Here is a 24,851-nt window from a genome sequence, read left to right on the forward strand (position 1 = left end):
GGTCCCACCCCTTACCTATGCTTGAAGGCGTTGTTGACGATGGCCTTGAGCACCAGGCGGTCCCCCACCTGCGAAGGGCCCCGGAAGTGGAACATCTCAATGGCCTTCAGCGTAGGGTGGGCACGGCACAGCCGGCTGGAAGAAGCCGGGGTCGGGGAGACAGGGCAAATGCCCCAGTGCTTCAGCCACAGGCTTGGGCCAGCTTCTGCCCCTACCCCATCCATAGACCCAGCCCAGAACCACATGCACTGTCCTCTGGCCCACCCCCTCCCACCCAACCTGACCCACTTCTGCCCAGAGGAACAGAACAGCAGTCCCATTTCACATCTTAGAACACTCAGGTCTATGCATGGCTAGCAGGCAGCTGAGCTTGAGGCCACAGATTTACCCCAGGGCTTGAGGTAAATCCCTTCCCTATTTTCCCTCAACCTTGACACCCCAGCACCTGCTGCTTCTACTACCTAGAAGCCCTCCACTCACTCAAAGCTACTTGTCATTCAAGGCTCAGCTAAGGATCTCTTCTCCAGGAAGCCTTCCCTGACTATCTGAGCTGTGATCCCCCTCTGAGATCTTATGGCACACAGAGACTGAGCTGCCCAAAATGTCATTGCTTATGCACTGTGTCCCCCAGGGTGAACTCAGGGGAGGGGTCACTTGAGCCAAGCTCTTTAGAGCTGAGGAGTAATAGAAAGACGTGGGTTGAGGAAGGCACCCCTGGCAGAGGGAACAGCAAACACAAAGTCATCGAGGTATTAGGGTCAGTCAGTGAACGTCTGTTAACATAGTTATGAAAAAAAACACCCTAATATTTAGAGAAAAACAATCTACAGACAAGTGTAGCAATTATAGGAGAGGGAAGGAATTATTTTCACCTCTAGGGAGAAGGGAACAGTTAGAGAGGCTTCGTAGACTTTAGCAGACCAAAAGGAGAAGTGGCACAGTGAGAGGTTAGAGCAGGAGCAAAGACAGGGGTTGGGAATGGGGAAGAGCAAATGGCTTGACTCGCTGGGAGCATAAGATACAGGAAGACAGCGGGCAGGGTGAGGTCAAGGGGAGGCCCTAGCACGGGGCCAGGGGCTTGGCATTTCCCATGCAGGTGATGAAGACTGCGGAGGGCTTTCTAAGTCAAGGAAGGAATGGCCAGCTTACAGAAAAATCCCTCCTCTCTGGCTTCTGAAAGCTCCAGGTTACCCTAACAGAACAGCCAAGCTCCTGAAGCCTTGAATGCCAACACCAAGCTGGGGTTTCTCCCCTAGAGGAAGCCAGCCAAAGGAAGGAGGGAGAGAAAGGTGGGGAGCGGAGGCAGCGCACTCTCCCCTCACCTGGCTGCAATGGTGGCCACGTTCTCCATCCAGGCCATGATCTGGCCCCCAAAGGTATTGCCTTGGTGATTGGCATGGGGGGGCAGGACCAGCTCCACACTCTCCACGCGGGTCTTCTCAGCTGGCACCAAGCAGCAGCAGTCTCTGTTCTCCAGATCTGACCCGGCAAGGGAAGAGGGAGGAAAATGGGATGAGGAGAAGCTCCCAAAGACAGACCCTCCCAAGGGGCAAACCCAGGGGCCCCCACCACTAGCGTGATCAGTCACCCGGATGCTTGTATAGACTCAGCACTGAGAGTGCCGTCCCTGGATGAGGAGCAGGACTCGGGAGGACGGAGGTCAGGTTGTCACAGGGCGGTGGGTGGGACACTCTCTTGTGGTGGGTCTGAACACAGGTTGAACGACTCAGGACAGTCAGGGACCTCTCTGACCCTCCATTTCCTCACTGGTATAGGGTGGACGTCAGACCCAACCCAGGAGGATGGTGAAGATGAAGTGTGATCATGATTCTAGAGCACTTGGCACCAAACTCAGGAGACAGAGACTCTCAGGATAGTTCTCCCCTCTCTCTGACAAGACGGGCCCTGTCACTCAGGGGAAATCAGAGCCCTCAGTAGGAGAGGTCCAAGAGTGGGCAGGGCTTTAGGGGTCAGAGGAACAACTGCTGACCCTGACCCAAGGAGGTGCCATGCATCTCCCCTCCACCAGTGACAGAGACCTCATCAGGGAGGATCCATCAAAAAGGTGGCCTCCCACTGGCTTGCAGGCTGCTTGGAGGTGCCACAGACAGCTGGAGGTGGGGGGTGCTGAGCTAAGATCTGGAGACAGGCAGGTAGGACTGTCACAGGTAGCAATCAGGCCTTGGCTTAGTTAGAGCTGAGGGCAAGTCAAAGGACAGCACTGGGTGAAGCTAAGTGAGCAGCCAGGGGCCCAGATGCCTCACTAAGGCATTTGGACTTGGGTAGGAGGGCTATATATAAGGACAAGAGGGATTCAGGAGGGCTGCAGTGGACGGATGGCTCCAGGGCATCTCAAGGACAGTAGGAAGAGCCAGGTGTCCCCAGCCACACCCCCAGAGCCCGCATACATAAGGCACACGGACCTGGGAGACCCTTTCACTGCTTTACTGGGGCCAGCGGCTTCCCCTCACTCTTTCCCACTCTGGGCAGCTGAACCACATTTGAATTGTCCTATAATTGCCTCCTCTGGGGCTCAAGGAAGACACATCTTACTGCTCTGGAGATTGGTGAGTGAATCCAAGGTTACCCCTTTGGGCCTTTGCCCAGCCTGTGTTCTCTGTCAGGAAAGCCTTTCCTTATCTCTCCATCTCTCAAAATCCTGCCAGTGCACAAGAGATCTTTGTGTGCTGCTATACAACAATCTCCAAGATGAACAATCTCTCTTCTTTAAGGGGAAAGAAGATACAGAGCAGTATATACTGTATGTTGCTCTTGGGTAAAAAGAGAGAGCTAAATAATACACAGTATGCTTAAATATGCAAGGAATCTTCTGGAAAGGTGCCTCAAAATGAGTAACTGGAGGGGGCCTGGATTCTGGATAGGAGAGAGTCTTGCTTTTTATTCTATAGTATATCTACATCTATATTATTTATGTGTGTGTGTATCCATCTATCTATCTATCTATATACATATATGTGCTTATATATGTATGTGCCTTTTAAAAAATCCTACAGTCCTCAGGACACCTGGGTGGGTTGAGCCTTTACCTTCGACTCAGGCCTGATACCAGAGTTCCAGGATGGAGTCACACATTGGGCTCCCCATAAGAGCCTGCTTCTCCCTCTGTCTATGTCTCTGCCTCTGTCTGTGTGTCTCTCATGAATAAACAAATAACCTTAAAAAAAAAAAAAGTCCTCAAAGCCATGCTCAATAGTACCTTCCCAAATACCCTGAATCCTAGAGACCCAGGTAGGTTTTGTGGACAAGAAAGGGCTTTCCTCATGTCCTAATTCCATTTTCACAGCTCCTGGGAGCTGAGCAAGGGGCCCAACATGTCTTTCCCTGAAAGAGACCTTGAGGCAAGAGGGCCATCAGATCAGTAAGTGCATGTACCAAGGAGACTCCCTTCTTCCCTCTGCCCAGTGGGGCCTAGGACAAAGGGGGGCATGCAGGGTGCCAGCTGCCCTCCCCACCCACGGCCACTCACCACCCTGAATGGCGCAGTTGGCCAGGAGGTCCTTGATGGTGTCTGCATAGACCAGCCGCATACGCCGGCGCTCAGCCGCCACGCTATGCTCGGTCTTCTCCTCCTCCGTCCGTGGTGTGATCTGCTTCAGCTTCACCTGTGGGCAGGGTAGGTGGGGATGCTGAGGACGGGTCTCCTGAAAGCAGGAAGGCCTGTGCCCCCAGCCTCATGGCATACCTGGGGCTGCTGCTGGATGGTTACAAGTCTCGTCCCCATCTTCCCATCTCCATGTTGACTGATATATAACCCTCCAAATGTCCCCAGGCCCCTTTCTTGGGCAAAGGCACAAGGTTAGGGTGGGGGTGGTCTACGGGACATGTAAGGGAATGATGAGACCTGAAGATTCCTCATGTGAGATGCACAGGGAGAGGTGGGGGAGAAACAGAGAGAGGGTGCCTAGGGTCTGACCACAGTTGAGGGGAGCTTCTTTGAGGGCTGTAAACTCCCTGAACCCCATTTCACCCCTCCACCAACCCCAGCTCACCGCCCTGGTCCCAGCCTACCATGACAGGCACCAGGGTGGCCCAGCAACAGGGAGCAGCCAGGTGTCACTCCTACCTTGGAGAGCTCCCGGTGGGCCACAAAGGTGGCCAAGGCCTTGCACACATTCCACTGCTTCTCAGAGCACAGGTCTTCAGAGGTCACCTGGATGCCCACCTAGAGAGGAAGAAAAGGTGGGAGGAGTGAGGAGGAAAATGGACCTCCAGCCTATGAGACAGGAAGGCCCACCCCAGGCCAGGCCTTGTATTTCTGTATCACCCAGAGTCTCGGAGGCCAGAAACCTGGGATAGATCCCTGGACAGCCTTGGGCAAGTTACTTCCCTTCTCTGGTTCTTGGCTTCCTCATCTATGAAATGGGAGTGAGCACAGGTGTCTGGCTAGTTCAGTTGGTAGAGCATGCAACTCTTAATCTCAGGGTCGTGAGTTCAAGCCCCATGCTAAATGAATGAATGAATGAATGAATGAATGAATGAAAAGAGAGTGAGCATACCTACCGTCAGAGTTACAGAGAGAATGAAAATGAGACTGTGTCTAGGAAACGACTTAAAGAAAGTAAAATGTTAGCTAGATTGAAAAGACAGGCACCTGGAGGGTGGTCTGAGGGTCCCCAGAGGCAGTCAGGATTCTGCCTTCCCAGCCTCAGTGGCCCAGCTAGGGGAAGCTGCCTGGGCCTGGCGTCCACAGGTGGGAAACAGTCCCTCCATCCACCCACCCCCAGAGCTCACAGAGCTCACCTAAGAACCCTGCAGCAGAGGAATCATGCTCCCATTTCACAGATGGAGAGACAGAGGCTGTGGGAGGTGAGCTAATAATGGGCTGAAGTCCAGGGGTCTCCCTGCGCCAGCCCTGCTGCCTCCAGGGTCAGGCCCGGCGGCTGTCTTCACCACTTTCCGCCACCACCTGGCTGCCAAAGAGGGTCTGAGGTTAGGTGTGAAGACCCAGGAGGCTGAAAGTCAAATCTCAGGTTGGAATCTATGTGACTTGGTCACCTGAGGCAAGTCTCTTCCCATCCCTGGCCATGAGTGTTCCCTTCTGTGTTATGGGGTATTGAACAGGAACATCCTGAGGATCCTCTCAGCCCTGCCAGCCGTTCCAGAATTCTGCTGCCTCAACCAGGGCCCTGTGAGTGTGAGTGTGCCCAGACTGGGGGCTGAGAAGGGAAGTGAGGGGAGGAAAACCCAGCCACCCACCTACCCACCCCAGGCAGCAACCACCCCACACACCTCCATGCTGGAGTTGAAGGCCCGGTTCACCTTGGCCTTGATATTCACCACCTGTCCGATGCTGGGGAGAGAAAAGCAGGAAGTGGGCCTTCCAGGGGGATAAAGGAAAGGAAGAGGGGCCCCAAATACTTGCAGGGCTTCTGCTGAGGGGATGTGGCAGGGCAATGTCATGGCTTGCAGACCTTATTCACGTTGGCAATGTCACTGAGTCCCCAAAGCAAGCTGGCAAGACAGCCTTAGCACCCCCTTTTACGGGGGGGAAGTGGAGACTGAGAGAAGAGGCATAATTTCATTCATCTCCCCCTGCCTGGTGAGTGCTCAAGCTTCTCTCTGTTTGTGGCTCACGGTCCCCTCCTTGGGGAACCTTCCCTGCCCCTCTGTCCCTCAATAAGATTCACCCTCCCAACAGACAGGCCTAGGGCCTCCGTCTCCCCCACAATTCCTAAGCTCCACTGGGGTCAGCATCACATCTGTTTTGCTCTCCATTGACCCTACAAGGCCTAGCACCCAGCATGGGGTAGGTCCTCCATAAATAGTGGCCTACTGAATTAATGCATCCCACATCTGCTGAAGGCCTACTAAGTGCAAGGGACTATACACAGAGGGTGGGAAGGAGAACAGACACATTTAAAGAATGCCTACTCTGTGCCTAGCACCATGCATTACCTCATTGGAGCCTCCAATAAGCTTGACAGGTAGGTTTAGGGGGATTGAACATCAGAAAGGGTGAGCCATTTGCCCAAGGTCACCCAGCTAAAAAGTAATAGAGCCAGGGTTCTAGATTGTTCTGTTGACTACACTGGCCCTACTCTGTCCAGCTGCAGCCTGTCCCTCTGGAATAATTCCTGTGTCCACGTAAACAATCAGAGTCCCTAGAGGAGCCACCTCACCTGCTCTGCACGTAACTGGAAGCAGCAGAGGGCGACCAGATGATAGACTATGAGGAGGCCCCAGACAGGGGCCGCGGCAACCCTGAGCAAGTCCTTTCATCTCTCTGTGCCTTGGATCACAAACCTAGAAAGCACAGTGCTCATTTCTTCTTCCCCAGAGCTAGGAGGGGTCCCTTCCAAGGGCCCTGCCTGCCTGTCAAAGGGTGACAGCAGACACGGTGAGAAGAGCCACATAGGCCTGGGTTCCAATCATGCTCTAGCATGACTGTCACACTACTGAGTTGCATGACATTGGACAAGTCACTTTGCCTCTCTGAGCCTATTTCCTTGTCTGTCAGGTACAGAGAAGCACAACTACTGAGTGTCAAGCGAGAGGAGATGTGCCAGAGTCAGTGCCAGGCCCGGCCCCACTGCAGGAGCTCCATAAACAACAGGAGCTCACGTTTGCCAAGGACCTGTCCGCTTCTGTTTATTCTGTTCACAGTCCTAATAGGCACGGCCGGGACTGCCACTTCTAGGAGATGCATGCTGACATGTGGAGGGATGAAGTATCATGGTGCCTGCAACTTACTTTCAAATGGTTGAGAAAAGAGAGAGAGAGAGAGAGAGAGAGAAGTATGTGTATTTATTTATCCATATATAGATTAAGCATATTTAGCAAGAAACATTAACTCTTGAATCTCACTGGTAGTGACCATTGCACTATTCAATGTCTCTATAATTCTGAAAGTTTTCATGATAAGAAATTAGGAGAGGATTTCCATGATCCCTAAAATAAAAACAACAAACTATTTTCTATGGTACTAAAAAAAAAAAGAGATTTGTGTCTCTTCCTCCTCCCCTCTTCCTCTTCCTCTTCTCCCTCTTCATCCTCCTGCTCTCCCACCTTCCTCGTGCTCCCCATCTCCTCCTCATTGGCTTCCCCCAAAGTCAAGCAGACACTCATTTGGACTCCTGAGCTTCTCCTCTCCTCCTGATTCTCTTCCATCCACTCACCTCAAGCCAAAACCAACTCCTTCCCCAGAGTCACGGCCCAGCCTCCTCAGTGGCCCCCTCAAACCTCTGGCTCCCCTACACCCCCTCCAGGTCTTCCTCGCATCAAAGAGAGGCAGCTCCCACAAACAAACCCTTCCCCACAACCAGTTTACTGTCAGGGGACAGAAGAGCATGTTAAATGGCACCACAGTGATGCTAACAGAAAAACCCAGATGATGGAGAACTCAATAAGGGAAATGACCAGGTTTCCTCCACAAATAAATTTTGAGGAAGAAAGGGAGAGAAATGGTGAGGAAACAGGGTGCTGGGGGGAGGTGTAGCACCCATATATAAAAAAGACTTAAGAGACATAGCAACCAACTGCAACCTTATTTGCCTCTTGAACAACAAAAATAATTGTAAAGCAAAACAAAATAAAAACAAAATCAGGAGACAGAGTGAGCCCCTGAAAGCAGACTGGATATTTGATATTAGTGAGAAATTATTGTTAATTTTGTGTAGGTGTAGTAATGATGTTGAGGTTATGTTTAAAAGGAGTTCTATGGGATGCCTGGGTGGCTCAGTGGTTGAGTGTCTGCCTTCAGCTCAGGGCGTGATCCTGGAGTTCCGGGATCAAGTCCCACATCAGCTCCCTGCATGGAGCCTGCTTCTCTCTCTGCCTATGTCTCTGCCTCTTTCTCTCTCTCTCTCTTTCTCTGTATATTTCTCATGAATAAAAAAATAAAAATCTTTACAAAAAAAAGTAATAAAAAGGAGTTCTGCTGGGGCACCTGCAGTGGTTGAGCATCTGTCCAGGACTCCAGGCAGCTCCCGGGCCCACCAGGTGGGGAGATGGGGGAGGGGCCCTGGCTTTGTGGTGGGCAGCTCAGGGGGACCGAGACACAGGAGGAGCCACTTACCTAATGGTGTGCTCAAAATAGATGTCGTCCATGGAGGCAGTGACGCAGGGGCAGCCAGCGTGCCTCTCAGCTGGTGTCGGAAGAAAGCCGCGTGTTAGCAGCGTCCCCATGGCACCAGACCTCTGAGCCAACATCAGGGGGCCTGAGCTAAGGCCACTGCTCCTGGCCGACACCCCTACCCTCCCTTATCTTACCTCGATGACTACCCCCTGACCCCGTTTCTTTATCTGAGTTTTGTCTGTGTGGCATCTCTCTTTCCTGGGGGATTGCAAGCCACTTGAGGGTGAAGGGTTTGCCTGTCGGACGGCAGTGTTGCCATCCGGGGAATGGTGCCTGGTGCACGGTACACCCCCAATGAGCGGCTGTTAGATGACTAAATGATCACATGGGCTAGTGTACTTCCCAGCTCTCCCAGGCGTCATGCCTCTGCTGTCGGCTTCCCCCACCTCTGTTTCCTTGCCTGAGTCACTCTGACCCTTCTGGAATCCCTCCTTCTGGAATCCCTCCTTCTGGAATCCCTCCCCACCCAGGGCTGGGTCAGAGCCCCTGCTCTGTTCTCCCACAGACCTGACTGATTCTGCCTCTGGCCCAGCCCCCGTTGAGCCGTGCTGGGCAGCAGCAGGGAACAGACGGGTCACCCCACTGGACTATGGGGTCCCTGTGGGTCGGGGAATACCCAGGCTCCCCAAGGATCGAAAGGAGCTCCATTCAGCTCCACTCGATAAGATCATAAGATCGGCAGGCAGCCCGGGCCCCGGCTCACAGCACTCCCAGGCCAGCGTGGAGCCGCCACACCCGAGGTGGCAGGGTGTTGGTGCAGGGGCTGAAGGCTGCAGGCCAGCCCCCGGAGCTGTGGAGTGCAGGGGAGAGAGGGTGGCCCGAGCTGAGTGGGAAGACGTGGTAAGGGACATTTCAGGCCAGTGGAACAACATGAGTGGGGAACGGGATGAGTGCGGTGCTGGGGGCCGTGGGGGAACCACGGTGGCCACCTCTGATAACCAAGGCCTCTCCTCCGAGCGGTGGGCCTCCGGTGGCAGGACTGCTGTGCCAGGCGTAGGCTCACCGGACAGGCAGGCCGTGGTGTCGATCCACTTGAGCAGCTGCCCGACGCTCAGCTCGCCACGCTGGTTGGTGTGGCAGGGCAGCACCAGCTGGCTCATCTGCACCTCCGTGGGGTTCCGGTAGCCCTCGCCGTCTGCCATGGCACCGCTGTCTTTCTCTGCACGGGAGGCTGACTTCCGGGACGTGCGGCTTGAGAACACAGAGGCGATGCCCTGGCGAAAGGTGGGGACAGACCTGAGTGCCTCAGGGAGAGCGGAGAGCGCCCCAGGGCCACCTCCCACCAGACCCCAACTCCAAGAGTGGCCGTCACCTCCAGCCTGGGCTCTCAGACCCCAGGGGGGCTCCCCGGATGCCACTTCCACCCAGTTTCCTTTTGGCCACCGACTCCACGTTAGCAGAACCGTGGACCTGAGGGAGGGGGAGGGAAATTCAGCCCTCCCTCCAGCTCGTGGGCCAGCTCGTTACAGTTTTGCCTCAGGCTGACCTTCATTCTGGAAAGATTCCCCCTCTCTATGCAGGGAGGCCTGGTGAGCCCTCTAGCAGTCAAGTCTGGGGATTTGTTCCCAATAAAGTGTTCCAAGAAGCAGCTCCTATTTCCGCTGCCCCCCCCCCCCCCACAGGCCTTTGCTCGGGCTCCATCATTCTTCAGATGACCTCGGAGGCAGCACCTCCGTTGGGTGTTCATCTGTCCTTAGCACTTGGCTTTACTGACTGGAAGGGCTCTGGGCCTTGACAGACCAGCTGTCTGATCCAGGCCAGGCCCACAGCAGCTGCCAGCTGGAGAAGCAGCAGAGAAAATCCTCAAGCTTATGAATCAGAGGTGGAGTTTCTGCTCAGGGCCTAGCTTGTCTGTCCCCAGGCAGAGGGGTGGGGAGAACCTGGCAGTACCTTGGACAGGGTGGGATGGGGAAGGGGGCCTCCTGCCTCTCTAGCCCGCTCTCCCTAACAGGCTATGAATGAGAACTGAGTACACTTGCCTGTGTGAGAAAAATGACACGAGTTCCAATTCTCGTGGCCGGTGCACTTGCAGTGATAACAGTCACTGCCAACATTTATATAACACTTATCAAGCATCAAACAGTCTTCTAAGAACTTTGCACACGAACCCCTGGGGTGGGTTCCTTGTTACCCTCCTTCTACAGGTGAGGCTCCAGGAAGTGGCAAAACACAGCTGTGACTCAAGGTCTGGCTACAAAGTCTGAGGTCCTACCCACCACACTACACTGTCTACACCTGGGGCTGGGCCTGGACTCAGCAGCAAGCAACCAGTGCCACAACCCAACACTGACCCTGCCACAGTTGCAGACGGGGACAAGGATGGCTCTTGTGCTGGGATCTGTACTCCTTGGATCATTTCCCCGATGAGGCTCCCATAGCCAATTCAATAAATTCAAAACACACCAAAGCGACTTGTTCAAGGTCCCTGACCCACCCCTACCCCCCCACCCCTGCCGCCCCGGGTGGCAGAACTGGGATTCAAACCAGGCCTGTCTGACCCAGAATAGCTTACGGGTCCCCAGAGAGCCCCTCAGTGTGAGCTACAGTGCTTGGCATGAAGGAGAGAAAGGAGGGCAGCCCCAGGAGTGCTCAGCCTGGGAGAAGGCCGCAGGGTGCCAGGCTTGCAGGCTCCTGCAGGTATCTGGCAGGCCGCCGTGGTCCAAACAGCAGGACACGTCACCATGGTAACCACTGCCAAGGCATTTCTGGCCTGTTGTACATTGGGGGCCTGTGTAGATGTGGAAGTGGGGCTGCCTTTCTGGGTGTGGGAGATGGTAGGGGGAGGAGGCAGGCAGACTCCAGTCATCCATACCCTTCCCAAACCCATCCCACAGCCCGGAGTCCTGGGCAGAACATTCCAGAAAGCCGTAGAGCAAGCTAGGGAAATGGGGGAGGCCAGATGCAAAGGGTAAGTGGTCAAAAGAAAGACAGCAGACCATATGGGATTTCCAGGCAGTTCCAGGCATGCACACAGGGAAGCCCTACACACAACATCCCTGCTTTATAAACCGATTTCCACATCTACCTCTTCACAAGGAAGGCAGAGGGTGAGGACTGTCAACCCCATTTCACAGATGAGGAAAGTGAGGATGGAAAAAGCTCTAGACCAGCAGCTGGGACATCTGAGTCTCAGTGCTCCCTCTGCTTCTGACCTGTCAGTTCCACTCTCACCAGCCTCCTATTTTCTGTTCTATGAAAAGGAGTCCCTACCGTCCCATTGAACTCTGTAGGCCTAGAAAAGACAAGATCTTTGCCTTGTTCATTCATTCATGCATGCATTCATTCATTCGTTCGTTCACTGAGCACTTCCTCTGTGCCCTGGACCAAATATTGAAAGAAGAAAGATAAATTGGTTCATTCCTTCTAAGAAGCTCCTACTCTAGTACTCATGCTTAGAAGGGCCTGGCACACAGTAGCACCACATCAAAGGTTTGTGGAGGGACAAACAGAGACAGACCTGAGTTCAAATCCTAGCCTTGTCCCTCTAGTGCTATGCGATTCTGAGCAAGTCCCCGCCTCTCCTGAAGCTCAGGTGTCACTCACTGGGCAAGCAGGTGCAGAGGGAGATTGCCGATCATTAAGGCACCCCTGGTCCTGGTTTCAGGATTCTGGACTCTGCCCCTGCAGGGTGCTTGCATGCCTAGCTGACATGTCTGCTGAGAAAGCTGAGGAGTCCTGTCACCTTGTCAGACAGGAAATATTGTGCTTCTCTGAGCAGGGCTGAGCGCCCAAGGGAACTGAGGAATGAGACTCCCTGTGGCCATCCTCTACTCTCATCAAAGAGAGGGGCACAGAGCCCCTGGGCTAGAGCACAAGCAGAGGGGACAGGGCAGCACCAGGGGCCCCAGGCACAGCCTCTCAGACTCCAACTCTTTCCTTGGCTCCATGGCAATCTGCTCACGTCATGGAAGGCCAGGCTGGCCCTCCTCCCATCCCAAGGTGGGCAGGCAGCCAGCCTGGGAGACAGGGGCGTGAGCAGCCCAGACAAAGTTTGGCCAATGGGGCCCCAGAGCCAGGCCACTCCTCCCACGGCCAGTCACGGGGAGAGCAGAGGCCCTGGATGAAGTCAGGGCCTGGAGCGGCTGGGCCAGGCTGAGCCAAGACAGCTGACAGGGAGGGCAGAGCCTACTATGAAGCTGGGGAGGGCATCTGGGGGTCAGAGACGTGTCATCTCAGATGGTAGATGTGCCTGCACTGGCCCCAGACCACAGCAGACCTGGCCAGATTTGGTCATCCAGACTAGGACTCAGCTGGCTATTCCACGGGCTCTGTGTCCCTCCTCCTGGGCCACGGCCATGTCACAGACCTGCCGGGTCACAGAAGGAGAGGCCACTTCATCCAATCCTTCATAGTTAGGGAGGTTGACGCACAGTCCTGGGTCATAGCTGAGGTGCCAGGATGAACTGTCCTGAGCCAGGGCTCCTTCTACATGATGTGACAACAGCCCCACATGAACAAACTTAACCTTGGATTGCCTCTTGTCCCAGTGACCCACCCTCCCTAAACCCTCAGTGTCCCTTTTACCCTGACAACTCAGCACCCCGTTAGGCACTGCTAGCTCACTAAACTGTTTCCACAGCCTGTCCACAGGCCCCCAGTCTCTCCACCTTCTTCTAGCCTCCACAATTTCCAGAGGCATCTTTCCCAACAGCAAAACCACCAACACAGTAACCATCACTTTCAGTAGCCTGTCTTGCAGGGACAAGAGGTCTAGTCTTTATAACTCCCCCCACTGTGGGGCTTCATTCTGACCTGAGGACCACATAGACCTTTCTGAAGAGCAAGCCTGACCAGACACCTCCCCTGCTCAAGACTCCCTACTGTCAGGATTGATCGAGTCCCCACTCTGTGGCTCCCACAGCTGCTCTCCCAAGCTCTAGACCATATGCCATCCCTCAGAGCACTACTCTCAACCAGCTCCATCCCCCCGCGATGTGGGTGCTGCTTCTGCCTAAGATCCCTTTATCTGCTCCATGTGCCAGGTGAGCCCTTCCTCCTCCTTCTTCCCCAGAGAGAGTTAGGGCCTCCCTGGCCCCACAGCCTCATCTGTCTCTATCACAGCCCTGACCACGCTATGTGGTCACTGTTTTGTGAGCCACCTCCCCCATCACATTGCCATTCTCACGGGACAGGGACAGACTTAGGCTTGCCACAGAGCAGGTGCCAAATAAACACCTATGAAAGAAGAAAAGGAAGGAAAGCATGAGAGATGGGGTGGCCCTAGAGCTTAGGCTTGATGACAAGGATGGTTTAAGGGACAGGAAGGACATGAAGAACAGGAGGAAAGGCTAGGGAATGACAATGTCTTGGGTGATGCGACCCTCGGGGCCAAAGGAAGCAGGTGGGAAAGTGCTAGGTGGAGTCAGAGGGAGAGGGCCCAGAAGTCTCCAGGAACCATATAAGCCTGTGGCCTATAGTGAGGAGCCAGGAAACTGAGACCAGCCAGCAAAGAGACCTCAGTGCCTTCAGGAACCATCTGGAACAATGGGCCTGGAACAGAGAGACCCACCTGTCCTGGAAGAGAGGAGCAGGCTTGCGGTGACCTCTCAATTGACCCACCATGACATGACTGAAGCTGTCTCTACACAGCCTTAGGGCTTGGCCTGGCCTGGGTTCAAGTCCAGTTTTACAACTAATTTGTGTGACCTTGGACAAGCGGCTCAAACTCTGGGGGCCTCAGTTTCCTCATCTGTAAGAATGGGATTATAAAACCTACCTCTAAGTATCATCATGGGATGAAATTAAACGAGATTGAGTATTTGAGGCTCCTAGTACACATCCACCATATGGCCAACATTCGTGGAGCACTTACTGTTAGCATTATAAAGCTGAGTTTGGTCTTTCTACAGAAAAATAGCCAGGAGAGACTCAGACATCGTTCACACTGAGCTTCTGAATAGTACTTTCTCAACTGAGTTCACCAAAACCTCACGGCAACCCTGTGAGACGGCGTGTTAGCCCCTCCGAGAGCTGCTGTGAGAATTCAAGAAGCCAGTGACAGTGGGACAGAAATTCCAGCCTGGGTAGGAGACTGCAAAGCCCACATTCCTCGTTCCCCACTTCCTGAGGGGTGGGTAAGGCAGGTCCTGAGGGGGCAGGGAGAAGCAGATCTGGCCTACCCTTAAGTGCCACTGGCCAGGCCCCATGAGAGGCCTGATTGTCTGAGCCAGGTCACTCTGAGCAGTGAAAGAAGCTATACAAACGAGACAGCTTGTCCCCACAAAGGGAGATCCAGCCTCTCAGAGAAACCAGGGTGTCCTCCTGGCAGTTTCCCCAACAGCAAAGCAGGAGCATTTGTCAACATCCTAAATTCCCCTTCAGGCCTATTCCCTACCTCCTTCCCAAAAAAGGCTCTGCAGCAGCCTGCACAGACACAGCACACAGACCCCACATGCACCCAGAGCCAAAATGCAAACAAAGCTAAGGAACTGAATAAGGGAAGAGAGGATTATGTTAGGAATCTAGTTGCACAAAAATGCTGCCACAGAGACTCGCATTTTGCCTTGGGGTTCCCAGCAGACAAAAAGAGGCGAAAGGGGGTAGCAGTGGGTCCCAAATGCATAGATAAAGAGAGAGTTCTCATCCACGAAGCTAGCCTAAGGGCTGGGAGGACACCAATGGGCTGTTCCATAAGTTTTTTTTTTTTTTTTAATTTTTAAAAAGATTTCATTTCTTTCTTTATTTGACAGAAAGAGAGCAAGCACGAGGTAGGGGAGAGAGGCAGAACAAGAAACAGAGGGAGAAGCAGGCTCCCCACTGAGTGGGGCTCCATCCCAGGACCCTGTGTTCATGACCAGAGCCAAAGCAGACATTAACCAACTGAGCCACCCAGGTGCCCTGTTCCATAGGTTTCTGATCATCATATAACATCGGATCATATTTTCATTCTATAGGATAAATAATGGTCCCCAATGACCTCTACAAACATCTTCATTTTACTTCTGGCTATAGGCTGTGTTGGCACTTGACATTTTTCAAGATTATGGGGTGGGACAGGTAGAAAATTAAACCAGTGTTTTGTAGTAAGCACTTCTTATATGCCATTCACTTAGTTAACATTTATTGAACACCTGCTACGTATCAAGTTCTACGCTAGGAAATTTCATATGTATCATCTCGTAATTTTTACATCTACCCTGTGAGGCATTGTTATTCTACCCATTTTACTGATGAGCAAACTCAGATACTTTGCTTGTGAGCAGCAAGGTAGACTTTTAAGACAATCCCAGACCCACCAGCCAAAGTGCACATGTACATCTCTACAGTACTTTCCTGGGCCTTGGTGATGGGGAAGATGGAAAAAAATTCTTCCAGTCTAAGACTCAGAGAGAAGAAGTAAATGACTTCCAAACTGCACAGCCCATCAGTGACCAAGGAGAACAGAGGCCACAACCCTGAGTCTCAGTCCAGAGCCCACAGTCTGGGGTGGGCTAATCACGCACTGGGCTTCCTCCTTCTTCTGACAGCCAGCTCTTATGCTTTCTCAGTATGGAAGAGGGGGATGGAAGGGCCTTCAGCCTTCTAATTCTACCCTATGTCCCCAATCTGATGAGGCAGGGAGGAGGGGTATGAGCATAATGGAAACCCTGAGGTAAGGACAAGCTTTCCTTAGAGTAGCCCCATCCCTCCTTTGGATGAACAGCCTCATGAGCCATTTTCAGTTTGGTGTCTTCCTGTAAAACTGAACATAAATGGAACTTTTATCAGCTCATCCTCCCCAGAATACTTTGGTCAAGTTATTTTACCTCTCCATGACTCAGTTTCCTCATCTGTCTAATGGAGATAATAAAAGAATCTGAGCTTACAGTGAGGATTATAAAAGACTGTGAACCCACTAGAATGGCTACAAGCAAAATCACGCACGGTAACAATTGTTGTTATCATGCTGGGGAGAAGAGAAAATGTTGGAGCCACGATAGAAAACAGTTTGGCAGTCCTCAAAAAGCCGAGCATAGAAACACCATATGACTTTGCAACTCCATTCCTAGGTATAGACCCAAAGGAACTGAAAACAAGGACTCAAACAAATGTACACACACCCACGTTCATAGCCACACTATTCACAATAGCCAGAAGGTGGAAACAGTCCACGTCCAATGATGAATAAATGGATAGACAAACTGTGGTATATACATATACAATGGAACGTTAGTCAGACATAAGAAGAAATGAAGCCGCCATACGTAAAACACGGAGGCATTTCAAAAACATCATGCTGAGGGAAATAAACCAGACACAAAAGGTCACATATTGTGGTTCCATTTCTGTAAGATCTCCAGTGCAGATAAACCTGTAGAGACAGAAAGCCGACTGGTGGTTGCCAGAGGCTGGGAAGGGGAGGAAAGGAGACGACCTTTGTAATGGGTTAAGGGGCTTTACTTTAAAGTGATGAAAATGTTTCAGAGCCAAACAGAGATGGTGGTTGCCTAACGTGAACATAGTTCAGAAGTTCCATTATACTATACACTTGAAAATGGTGAATTAGGGGCACCTGGGTAGCTCAGTCAGTTAAGCGTCTGTCTTCGGCTCAGGTCATGATCCTGGGGTCCTGGGATCGGGCCCCCCATCAGGCTCAATGCTCATGGAGAGTTTGCTTCTCCCTCTCCTTCCTGCTCATGCTCTCTCTCTCTCAAATAAATAAAATCAGAAGAAAGAAAGAAAGAAAGAAAGAAAGAAAGAAAGAAAGAAAAAAAAAAAGAAAATCGTGAATTATATATTTCACTTTAATTGTTTTTAATTCCTTTTTAAAATATCTTATTTATTTATTCATGAGAGACACAAGAGGCAGAGACACAGGCAGAGGGAGAAGCAGGCTCCTATAGGGAGTCTGATGCCACTGAGCCACCCAGGTGCTCCATATTTTTTTTAATTCTTAAGAGAAACCATTTTAAACAAATATCAGGTAAGTCTGCTAATTTAATATAAATAAAATATAAAATACCAAATACCAATTTTTAATTTTTTTAATAAAAAAAAACACACTGGAAGCAAGCCTGTTTGGCTTGGTAAAAAAATGATAGGTTTCATTATTAGCTGTCTAGGCCTCAGTTTTCTCATCTCCCAAGTGGGACATTTAGTCTCTAAGACTCTTTCCAACTATGAAGGGTTTGGCTCACAGAAAGAACTCCTTACCAAGGCCTATAAGGCCCCACAGACTGCCCTGCCACACCTCCTGCTGCAGGGCCTTTGCACATGCCCCTGTGCCTGGAGCACTCTTTGCCTTTGCAAAGCCTACTCACCCCTCAGATCCATTACCTATCCTGCACTCTCATGCTCCTGGCACCAGGAGGAGCACCTCTCTAATGCTGTCCACTCCAACAATGTTCACGGAATTGTGGGAGTAGTTGGGTAGCTTGGACCAGAAGACCCACCAGGCAGGAGCCCTGTCTCTCTACTCCTGGTGTCCACATGCCTGGCTCACTGTGGACCAAAAGAATGGATTTGTTCAGTGGTCCCCGATCTCTACTAGTGTCACCCCATGTAGGCCAGGGAGACTGCCAGCCATCAGGTCAGGTGAGTTTCCCCACTAGAGGCCCCACTCCCACCCCTGCCCCCTCACCCCATTCTAGAAAAGAGCCTAAACATCACCTGCCTCCCTCTACCCCAAGGGTAAAAATAACTTTGTCTGAAATCTGACACCTACCCTCAGCTAGGTCATCTTGAAAACTCCCCCTGTCACACTGAGAAGCCTGCAGGGACCCAGCCAGGGCCAGGGCATTTTCTGAATACTTTCCCATTTGTACCTCCTCTGTCCCCTGGACAAATATTTGAGGCGTTGTCCCTGGCAAGATACACAGGAGACCCAAGCCCAGAGTACTCCCAAGTCCTGTCCAAGGTCCCCCAGCTCTGAACCACAGAGCACTGGCCTCCTGCCTCCATCTACACTACAGGCCCTGCTTCCACCACAAGAGTGAGAAGGGCTTGGGAAGTGGATTACAACTGCCTGTTTGGTTAGGGAAACTGAGGCATGGGTGGATCTCTGTCCAAAGGTCTTGAGACCTTGAGTAAGTCACTGAGAAGTTGTTTCTTCTTTTTTTTTTTTTTTAAGATTTTTATTTATTTATTTATGATAGACATAGAGAGAGAGAGAGGCAGAGACACAGGCAGAGGGAGAAGCAGGCTCCATACTGGGAGCCCAACATGGGACTGGATCCCGGGACTCCAGGATCACGCCCTGGGCCGAAGGCAAGGCGCTAAACCACTGAGCCACCCAGGGATTTTGAAGTTGTTTCTTCTTTGGGGGAAAAAAAAAAAAAAAGACAAAAACCCCCACCCCACCGCCATCCAAGAGCAGTGTGAGGTTTAAGGGAGGTCCCAAAACCAAAAGCACCCAGCTAACTGTGAAGTGCTGTGCATTTAAGACAGGGCAGTTGGCTGGACCGGCACCTGTCTTTCCTAAAATACCACAGACAACAGCAGCCTTTGTTTCTCTCTTTGGGGAAACGGAAATGTGGGGAGCGGAGGTGGTGTGGGACAGTGGGTTCTGGAGGTGGGGGGCACTGCAGATGAATCCCAGACCTGCCTCAGAAGCATGGAGGCCACAGGCTCCTTCCTTCCTCTCCACCCAGTTACTCACATGTCCACCAACAAGCACCCCCACGCACCCCCAGACTCATCCATACCATGAGATCAATGAGTACTTCACAGAGCTGTCCTGAGGTGCAAAGGAGGCAGCAAATGGCAAGTGCTTTGTAAATTGGAGAGGGGAGGTGTTTCTGCCTTTTTATTCCAGCATTTCTTACAAGGCTGAGTAGGGCCTGCAGGGGGGGAGGGGACAAACCTGAGTGGGTCCCCCCATCCCCGAGCCAAGGGCTAGATGGGGTGCCCTAGGAGAGGTGGCAGGGGCCTGCGGGAGCCTGCGTGGAAGCTGTGGGACCAGGGGCTGGCTGTGTGTCACCCCTCAGCCTGCACCCTTGTTCCCGCCTCCCCGCACTGACTGGGTGCCTTCTGTGCCGCGTGCCCCAGACTAAGGACCTGTGAGATGGGAGCACCCGTTTTCATCTCTCTGGCCCCCGTTTCCTCACGTATAAAGTTGCAGGGGTGGGCATGCAGAGGAGCTTGAGAACAATCCCCACCACCACCACCACCCCACCTCCCGGAAGTATTTACTACACTACACGCCAAGTACTCCACAAAGGAGTGCATTCTCTCTTTTCATCTTTACACAGCTCTGATCAACAGCCTTGCTATTATCTACAATGTACAGATGGGAAAATAGAGACTTGGAAAGGGTCAGTAACTTGTACACACACACGTGCGCAGGCGCAAAATCGCACCATGAAGGCAGAGTCGGGACCGGAACTCAAGTCTGTTTAACTCCAAGTCTGACGCTGCTTGGCTGCTTGGCTGCAACTGCCTCTCCCCTCTGCCAGGCAGGGTAGTTACTGCTGCATCCCTGCCAGACCTTGGGCCCTTCCAGAACCCATAGGCCCCAGCTCCCCTCCCCTCATGTCCCCACAGGAAACAGCTAGGGTATGGAGGTATCTGTACCCCTCCTCCCCACGACCCACGCTCAAGGCGCTGGTCCTACTGGACGTCCGAGGCCCGGCAGCCCAGGAAGGAGGGAGGTGGCCGCTCCTGGTGAGGAAACTGCAAGCTCTCTGAGCTGAACGCCATCCTTTGTAAATCCTGTCTCTCCAGAGGGCAAGGAAGTCCACGGCAGCAAGACGGCCCAGGCCCAGGCAGGCTCTCGGCTACCACACTCCCTCAGTAGTCGTCCAGCATGAGCTTGCTTAGTCCCAGAGACAGGGGGCTCACTCCTTTTCGACATGACCCTTCCCCTGAGGAGCCTGTCAGTTCTTCCACACACTGCCCCCAACACCACTGGCAGCTGCCTCCCTGCAGCTCCCGCCTTGGGGCTGTCTGCCCCCTCCCTCCCTCTGCCTCCCGCAAACCCAGGGCAGAGGCAGGATGGATCCGAACACAGGCCATCCAACCCCCAGGGCGACTGGCCCCCACCACATGGCTCTTCAGGGGAGATGCTCTGATAGCACCCAACCAGAAACCCCAGCCAGAAACTGGTGGGCAACACCCCGTGCTGGAGCCCCTGGCAGTGAAGCGGGCCCTTCAGGGATTGGGGAGGGCAGGCACAGCCTACCGGCTCAGCACGGCACTCCCCAGCCTCCTGCCTGCACCCCACACTGCCTGCCACCTGCCTGGGGTCACCATGGCAACGGGCACCGAGCTCCTGACATGAGCCTGCTCACCTTGGAGCTGGGCCCACCGGCTGCAGGCACCCTGAGCACCCCCAGGACGGCAAGGGCCAAGGGACAAAGAACCAGAAGAGGGAAGTGGGGAGAAGAGAGAGGTCCCAGAGAGAGAAGGAGAAGAGGGGGAGGGGATGCGGGGGAGGGGAGGAAACCATGAGGTCACAGCACAGAGGCCGGTAGGGAACACAGCAAGCAGGAGAGAGGAGACAGAAGGGCACTGGGCAGAGGGAGAAGTAAAGGGGCAGGAAGGGGCCCCTCCTACCTCGGCTGCACACATTCCTCAGGCCTGAGCTGCTTGCGCAGCCCTGCAGGAGCCCTGCGGGAGGGATTCTGGCCACTGCCGGGACTTCCTGCCCCAGGAAGCTGGCAGCCCACGGCCCCTCTGAGGCCCCTGCTGCTTCTCCAGTCCCTGCAGGCCCTGTGCTGAGGGATGGGGTCTGGTCCTCCCCCAGCAGGTGGGGCCCGCCCTCCCACCCTTGGGTGGGAGGCCCCCCGGATGCCCCCACTTCTGCCCACCCTGGGGTCTGCAGTCCCCTGGTCTCTTCTCTCCAGCCTCACCCAGCTTTCCCCCACACAGCACACCAACTTTTTCTCCCCAAAGTATTCAAGAAACTATTCCGAAGCAGAGGAGTGGCCAGAGTGAGAGCTGGGACTTTATCCGCAGATGCATTCCTTACACTGCCAAGGAGTGAACCAGGCCCCAGAACAGGCCTGGCCAAGGAACACCAATTTCAAGAGGCTGCTTGGAAGGCCCGGAGTGGCCGGGTCAAAGGGTTAGAGCCCCAGAGCTGGGCCTGGGCTCTGGCAGAGACTGCTGGGCTGAGCAGATGCACTGACGGTCCTCTCTGGGCGCATGCCACACTCCACGGCCTTCCCTCAACCTCAAGTTCTCCAGCTGCAGGATGGCCTTCTCATCCCTTTACCCATGTGCCCCACACAGTCTCAGAGGAATCTGAGAAAGATTTGTTGAGGAAAGGATGAGCAGGTGAACCTCAGCAAACCTCATTTTCCACATCTGTAAAATGGAAGTAAGGTTATCACAAACAGGACTCAGTGAGATTATATGTGCAAGGTGCTTGATACAGAATCTGACCCAGAGAATGTAATTAAAAAGGCTCAGTTCAGGGCACCCAGATGGCTCAGTGGTTGAGTGTCTGCCTTTGGCTCAGGGCGTGATCCTGGAATGGAGTCCCGCATCAGGTTCTTGCGGGGAACCTGCTTCTCCTTCTGCCTGTGTCCCTGTCTCTCTCTCTCTGTCGCTCATGAATGAATAAAATCTTTTTTTTTTTTTTTTTAGTAGCCCCAGGTAGCCAGGGGCTTTCTTTCTTTTTTTTTTTTTTTTTAATTTTTATTTATTTATGATAGTCATACAGAGAGAAAGGGAGAGGCAGAGACACAGGCGGAGGGAGAAGCAGGCTCCATGCGCCGGGAGCCTGATGTGGGATTCGATCCCGGGTCTCCAGGATCGCGCCCTGGGCCAAAGGCAGGCGCCAAACCGCTGCGCCACCCAGGGATCCCCTGAATAAAATCTTTTTAAAAAAAGGGGTCAGCTCTTCATGTTATTAAAAATCTACGCATTGATGAGCAACACAGGAAATCATGCTAGCCAGCAGGAGTCTGCACAGTCCCTAGGGGTGAGAGAGACCTGCCATGACTGGCTGGGTGGACTTGCAAGAGCCCACACCAAGCTTGAGGATGAGGACCCAGGCTTTGGGAAGACAGGAAAGTGGCAGGGGAGCTCCAGCAGAGGTGGCATCAGACAGGTCTTTCAGCCCTGCTCTGTGACAATCACTGCCAGTTGAACATGCCATCTGTCTACCAATCACCAGGCTTCACTTCAGTCATGAACCAAGATGTTGAACGGGCAAAGTCCATGACACTCCACAGAGGGCTCCCACAAATATCCACACACAGTCTAAGCATACGCGATAGTTGCTGGGAGACCTCCTTTTCCGGGCCCCTGAAAGGCTCAAGACCCCCTCACAAAGGTATAGAAGACAACAATCACTGGAAACCAGCTCCGGCTCACTAGGAACAAGGCATCCCAGGCACAAGGGAAGAGATCATGAAGCGAGAATGGACATATTCTGTGAATTTTGTGTTTGCACAGACCCAGAATATTGTAAACGCTCAGTAAAAAATGTGAAAATATGTTAAACTGAACCAGGAGGTGTCTCTAATGGAGTATCATTTGTTTATTCCATTCAACGTTTGATCAAATGCCTGGAATGAAGACACAAACCTGGTTCCAGATGGCCACCTGAAAGGCTATAACCTATAAACATAAGATCAAGCAGATGAAAGGAACAAGATTCATGGTATCTGCCTGCATTTGGGGTTTTCTGTCACCCTCACTTTGTTTTAAGTTATATGGCTGCTGGGGTGGCTCTAGCTTATTGGCTGGATCTACACAAGCAGCCTCACAATTTCATGTGCCCATAACAGGGACTGATTCTTGCTGAAGGCTTCTGGTGTGGTGAGGGTGGGGACATGTTTAGGGCAGGAACATTCAGTGACTGGAAGGAGGCAGCCTCGGGCTAGGGTGTAACTAGCAGCACAAGGCTCAGCCCTGTGAGGGGGGAGCTGAGGGGGGGTAGCTTGGAAGGACAACCAGGCAGGAGGGGGACCATGAGGGGGTAAGGCTATATGTGGCCTGGTGATGGGTCTCAGGCGACACAGCTCAGGGCTGGCTGGGTCAGAGGACAGGAGGGTTCGGTAAGAGAGAAAACCAAGACAAGGGGCACCTGATGCCTCAAGGTCAAGCCCATGACCCTTAACCTCAGGGTTATGAGTTTAAGCCCCACATTGGGTGTAGAGATTACTTAAAAAATAAAATCTTAAAAAACAAACAAAAAAACCACAAGACCAAACTGGGGTGCATGAGATTAGAAAGAGGGCAATTCTAGCTGGGAATCAACATCAATCTTTTTTTAAAACTTCCATTCATTCCTTCAAGATGCTAGGAATATAACATTAAATGTGTTCCCTGATGGACAGATAATAAAATAAGCAAAGAAACATGGTCATTTTAAAAATGAAAAGTGCTGTGGGAAACAGCGGATGTGATGAAGAGAGAAGGTGGTGGAGGCAGGAGATGCAAATCCAGCCTCCACAACGAAGGAGGCTTCAAGGCCCAGACCTGAATGAATGATAAGCAGAAGCAGTCATGCAAGGCTCCGCTGGCACAGGGTTCCAGGCAGGGGAACAGAGGGTGCAAAGAGCCCAAGGAGAAACGGGGACAAGCCTGGCTGCCAGAGGAACAGCAGGGTGGCAGGTCGCAGCTACCCCCAAGGCCCTACCCATGTAGAGCAGAACGGTCACCCAGCCAAGTCCTGTCCAAATTCCTGACCCACAAACTCTCAAGATACAATGAAATGGTTCTTGTTTTAAGCCACTGTGTGGGGGTAGTTTTTCATACAGCCACAGTAGACAGAACAGACATCATCCAAGGAAAGAGCAACGACGGAGCTATTTAGAGGTTGGTGGGAGGGAGCGGGCTACAGAGGAAACCACAGGGAACTAGGCGAGGTGGATGGACACTAAAGAGGGTGGATCTCCAACAGGGTGCCTGCTGGTCAGGTTGCTGAGCAGTCCCAGCAGACAGGTAGAGAAGCTCTAAGGGGGTGGAGGGAAGTTAGGGAGAGGAGTCATGGATTAGGGACAGGGTGAGAGGCAGAGAGGTAGAAGGAGGGACCACAGAAAAGTCTTGCAGAGATTTTACTGGGAAAAGGAAGCAAAGAAACCAGGAAGTAGTTGGAAGGGAACATGGGTACAGGAAAGTGGTTTTGATTGCCTAGAGTCTGGGAGATACCTGAGGGCTCCTCTGGAGGCTGATGGGACACAGCCAGTAGAAGAGGGATCTCCCCAAGCCAGGGAGCTGCCTACAGGTAGGGGCTGCCCAAGAATTCCCCCTGGCAGAACCTTGGAGATCCCGTTTTCAAAATCTACAGCTACCATCTATTGTGTACCTACTATGTGCCGGGTCTAGTTCTTGGGGGCCCTTGAATTCTCAAGTCCACTCTGAAGCAGGAGCCCCCATTTATAGTTAAGGAAAAGGAATCTCAGACAGGGAACATGGAAGGATCCACAGGAAAAACATAGCCGGTAAAAAGCAGAGGGAAGGGGTGCCCTGTTGGCTATAGGATAGAACACACAACTCTTGATCTCGGAGTTGTGAGTTCGAGCCCCATGTTGGCCATAGAATTTATTTAAAAAAAGAAGAAGAAGAAGAAGAAGAAGAAGAAGAAGAAGAAGAAGAAGAAGAAGAAGAAGAAGAAGAGGAAGAAGAAGAAGAAGAAGAAGAAGAAGAAGAAGAAGAAGAAGAAGAAGAAGAAGAAGAAGAAGAAGAAAGAAGAAGAAAGAAGAAAGAAGAAGAAGAAGGGACAGACTTGGGTTTTCCTGACTCCAGAGCCTGGCAGGGGTGCTCCAGGGGGGACACCAGCCCTGGAGGCAGACTAGATCATATAGCCCATGGGACTTCCGAGACAGAGCCTGGCACTTTGGAGACCCTCCATGAATTGCCTTCCAGGTGATATGGAGAAAGAGCT

The 24,851-nt window shown here is 52.6% G+C and overlaps 1 protein-coding gene across 5 annotated transcripts in view; it reads right to left on the reverse strand.

The window, feature by feature from the left end:
• ACOT11 (acyl-CoA thioesterase 11) overlaps positions 1–24,851 on the reverse strand; it is a 73,698-nt gene that overhangs the window by 9,287 nt on the left and 39,560 nt on the right. For 3 of the 5 annotated variants that reach the window (XM_041771999.1, XM_041772000.1, XM_041771996.1), the window contains exons 2-8: positions 9,099–9,309; positions 8,036–8,105; positions 5,251–5,311; positions 4,085–4,183; positions 3,488–3,623; positions 1,323–1,479; positions 16–135 (exon numbers count right to left, since the gene is read on the reverse strand). In XM_041771999.1, coding sequence (XP_041627933.1) covers positions 16–135; positions 1,323–1,479; positions 3,488–3,623; positions 4,085–4,183; positions 5,251–5,311; positions 8,036–8,105; positions 9,099–9,237 — 782 coding nt within the window. In that variant the 5' untranslated portion in view covers positions 9,238–9,309. Of the gene's footprint in view, positions 1–15; positions 136–1,322; positions 1,480–3,487; positions 3,624–4,084; positions 4,184–5,250; positions 5,312–8,035; positions 8,106–9,098; positions 9,310–9,581; positions 9,606–20,566; positions 21,509–24,851 lie in introns of those variants that run through there. The other 2 variants (XM_041771997.1, XM_041771998.1) reach the window with 2 other exon arrangements.

Source organism: Vulpes lagopus, chromosome 10, assembly GCF_018345385.1.
Source record: "Vulpes lagopus strain Blue_001 chromosome 10, ASM1834538v1, whole genome shotgun sequence".
In the NCBI taxonomy this organism is placed as follows: Eukaryota; Metazoa; Chordata; class Mammalia; order Carnivora; family Canidae; genus Vulpes; species Vulpes lagopus.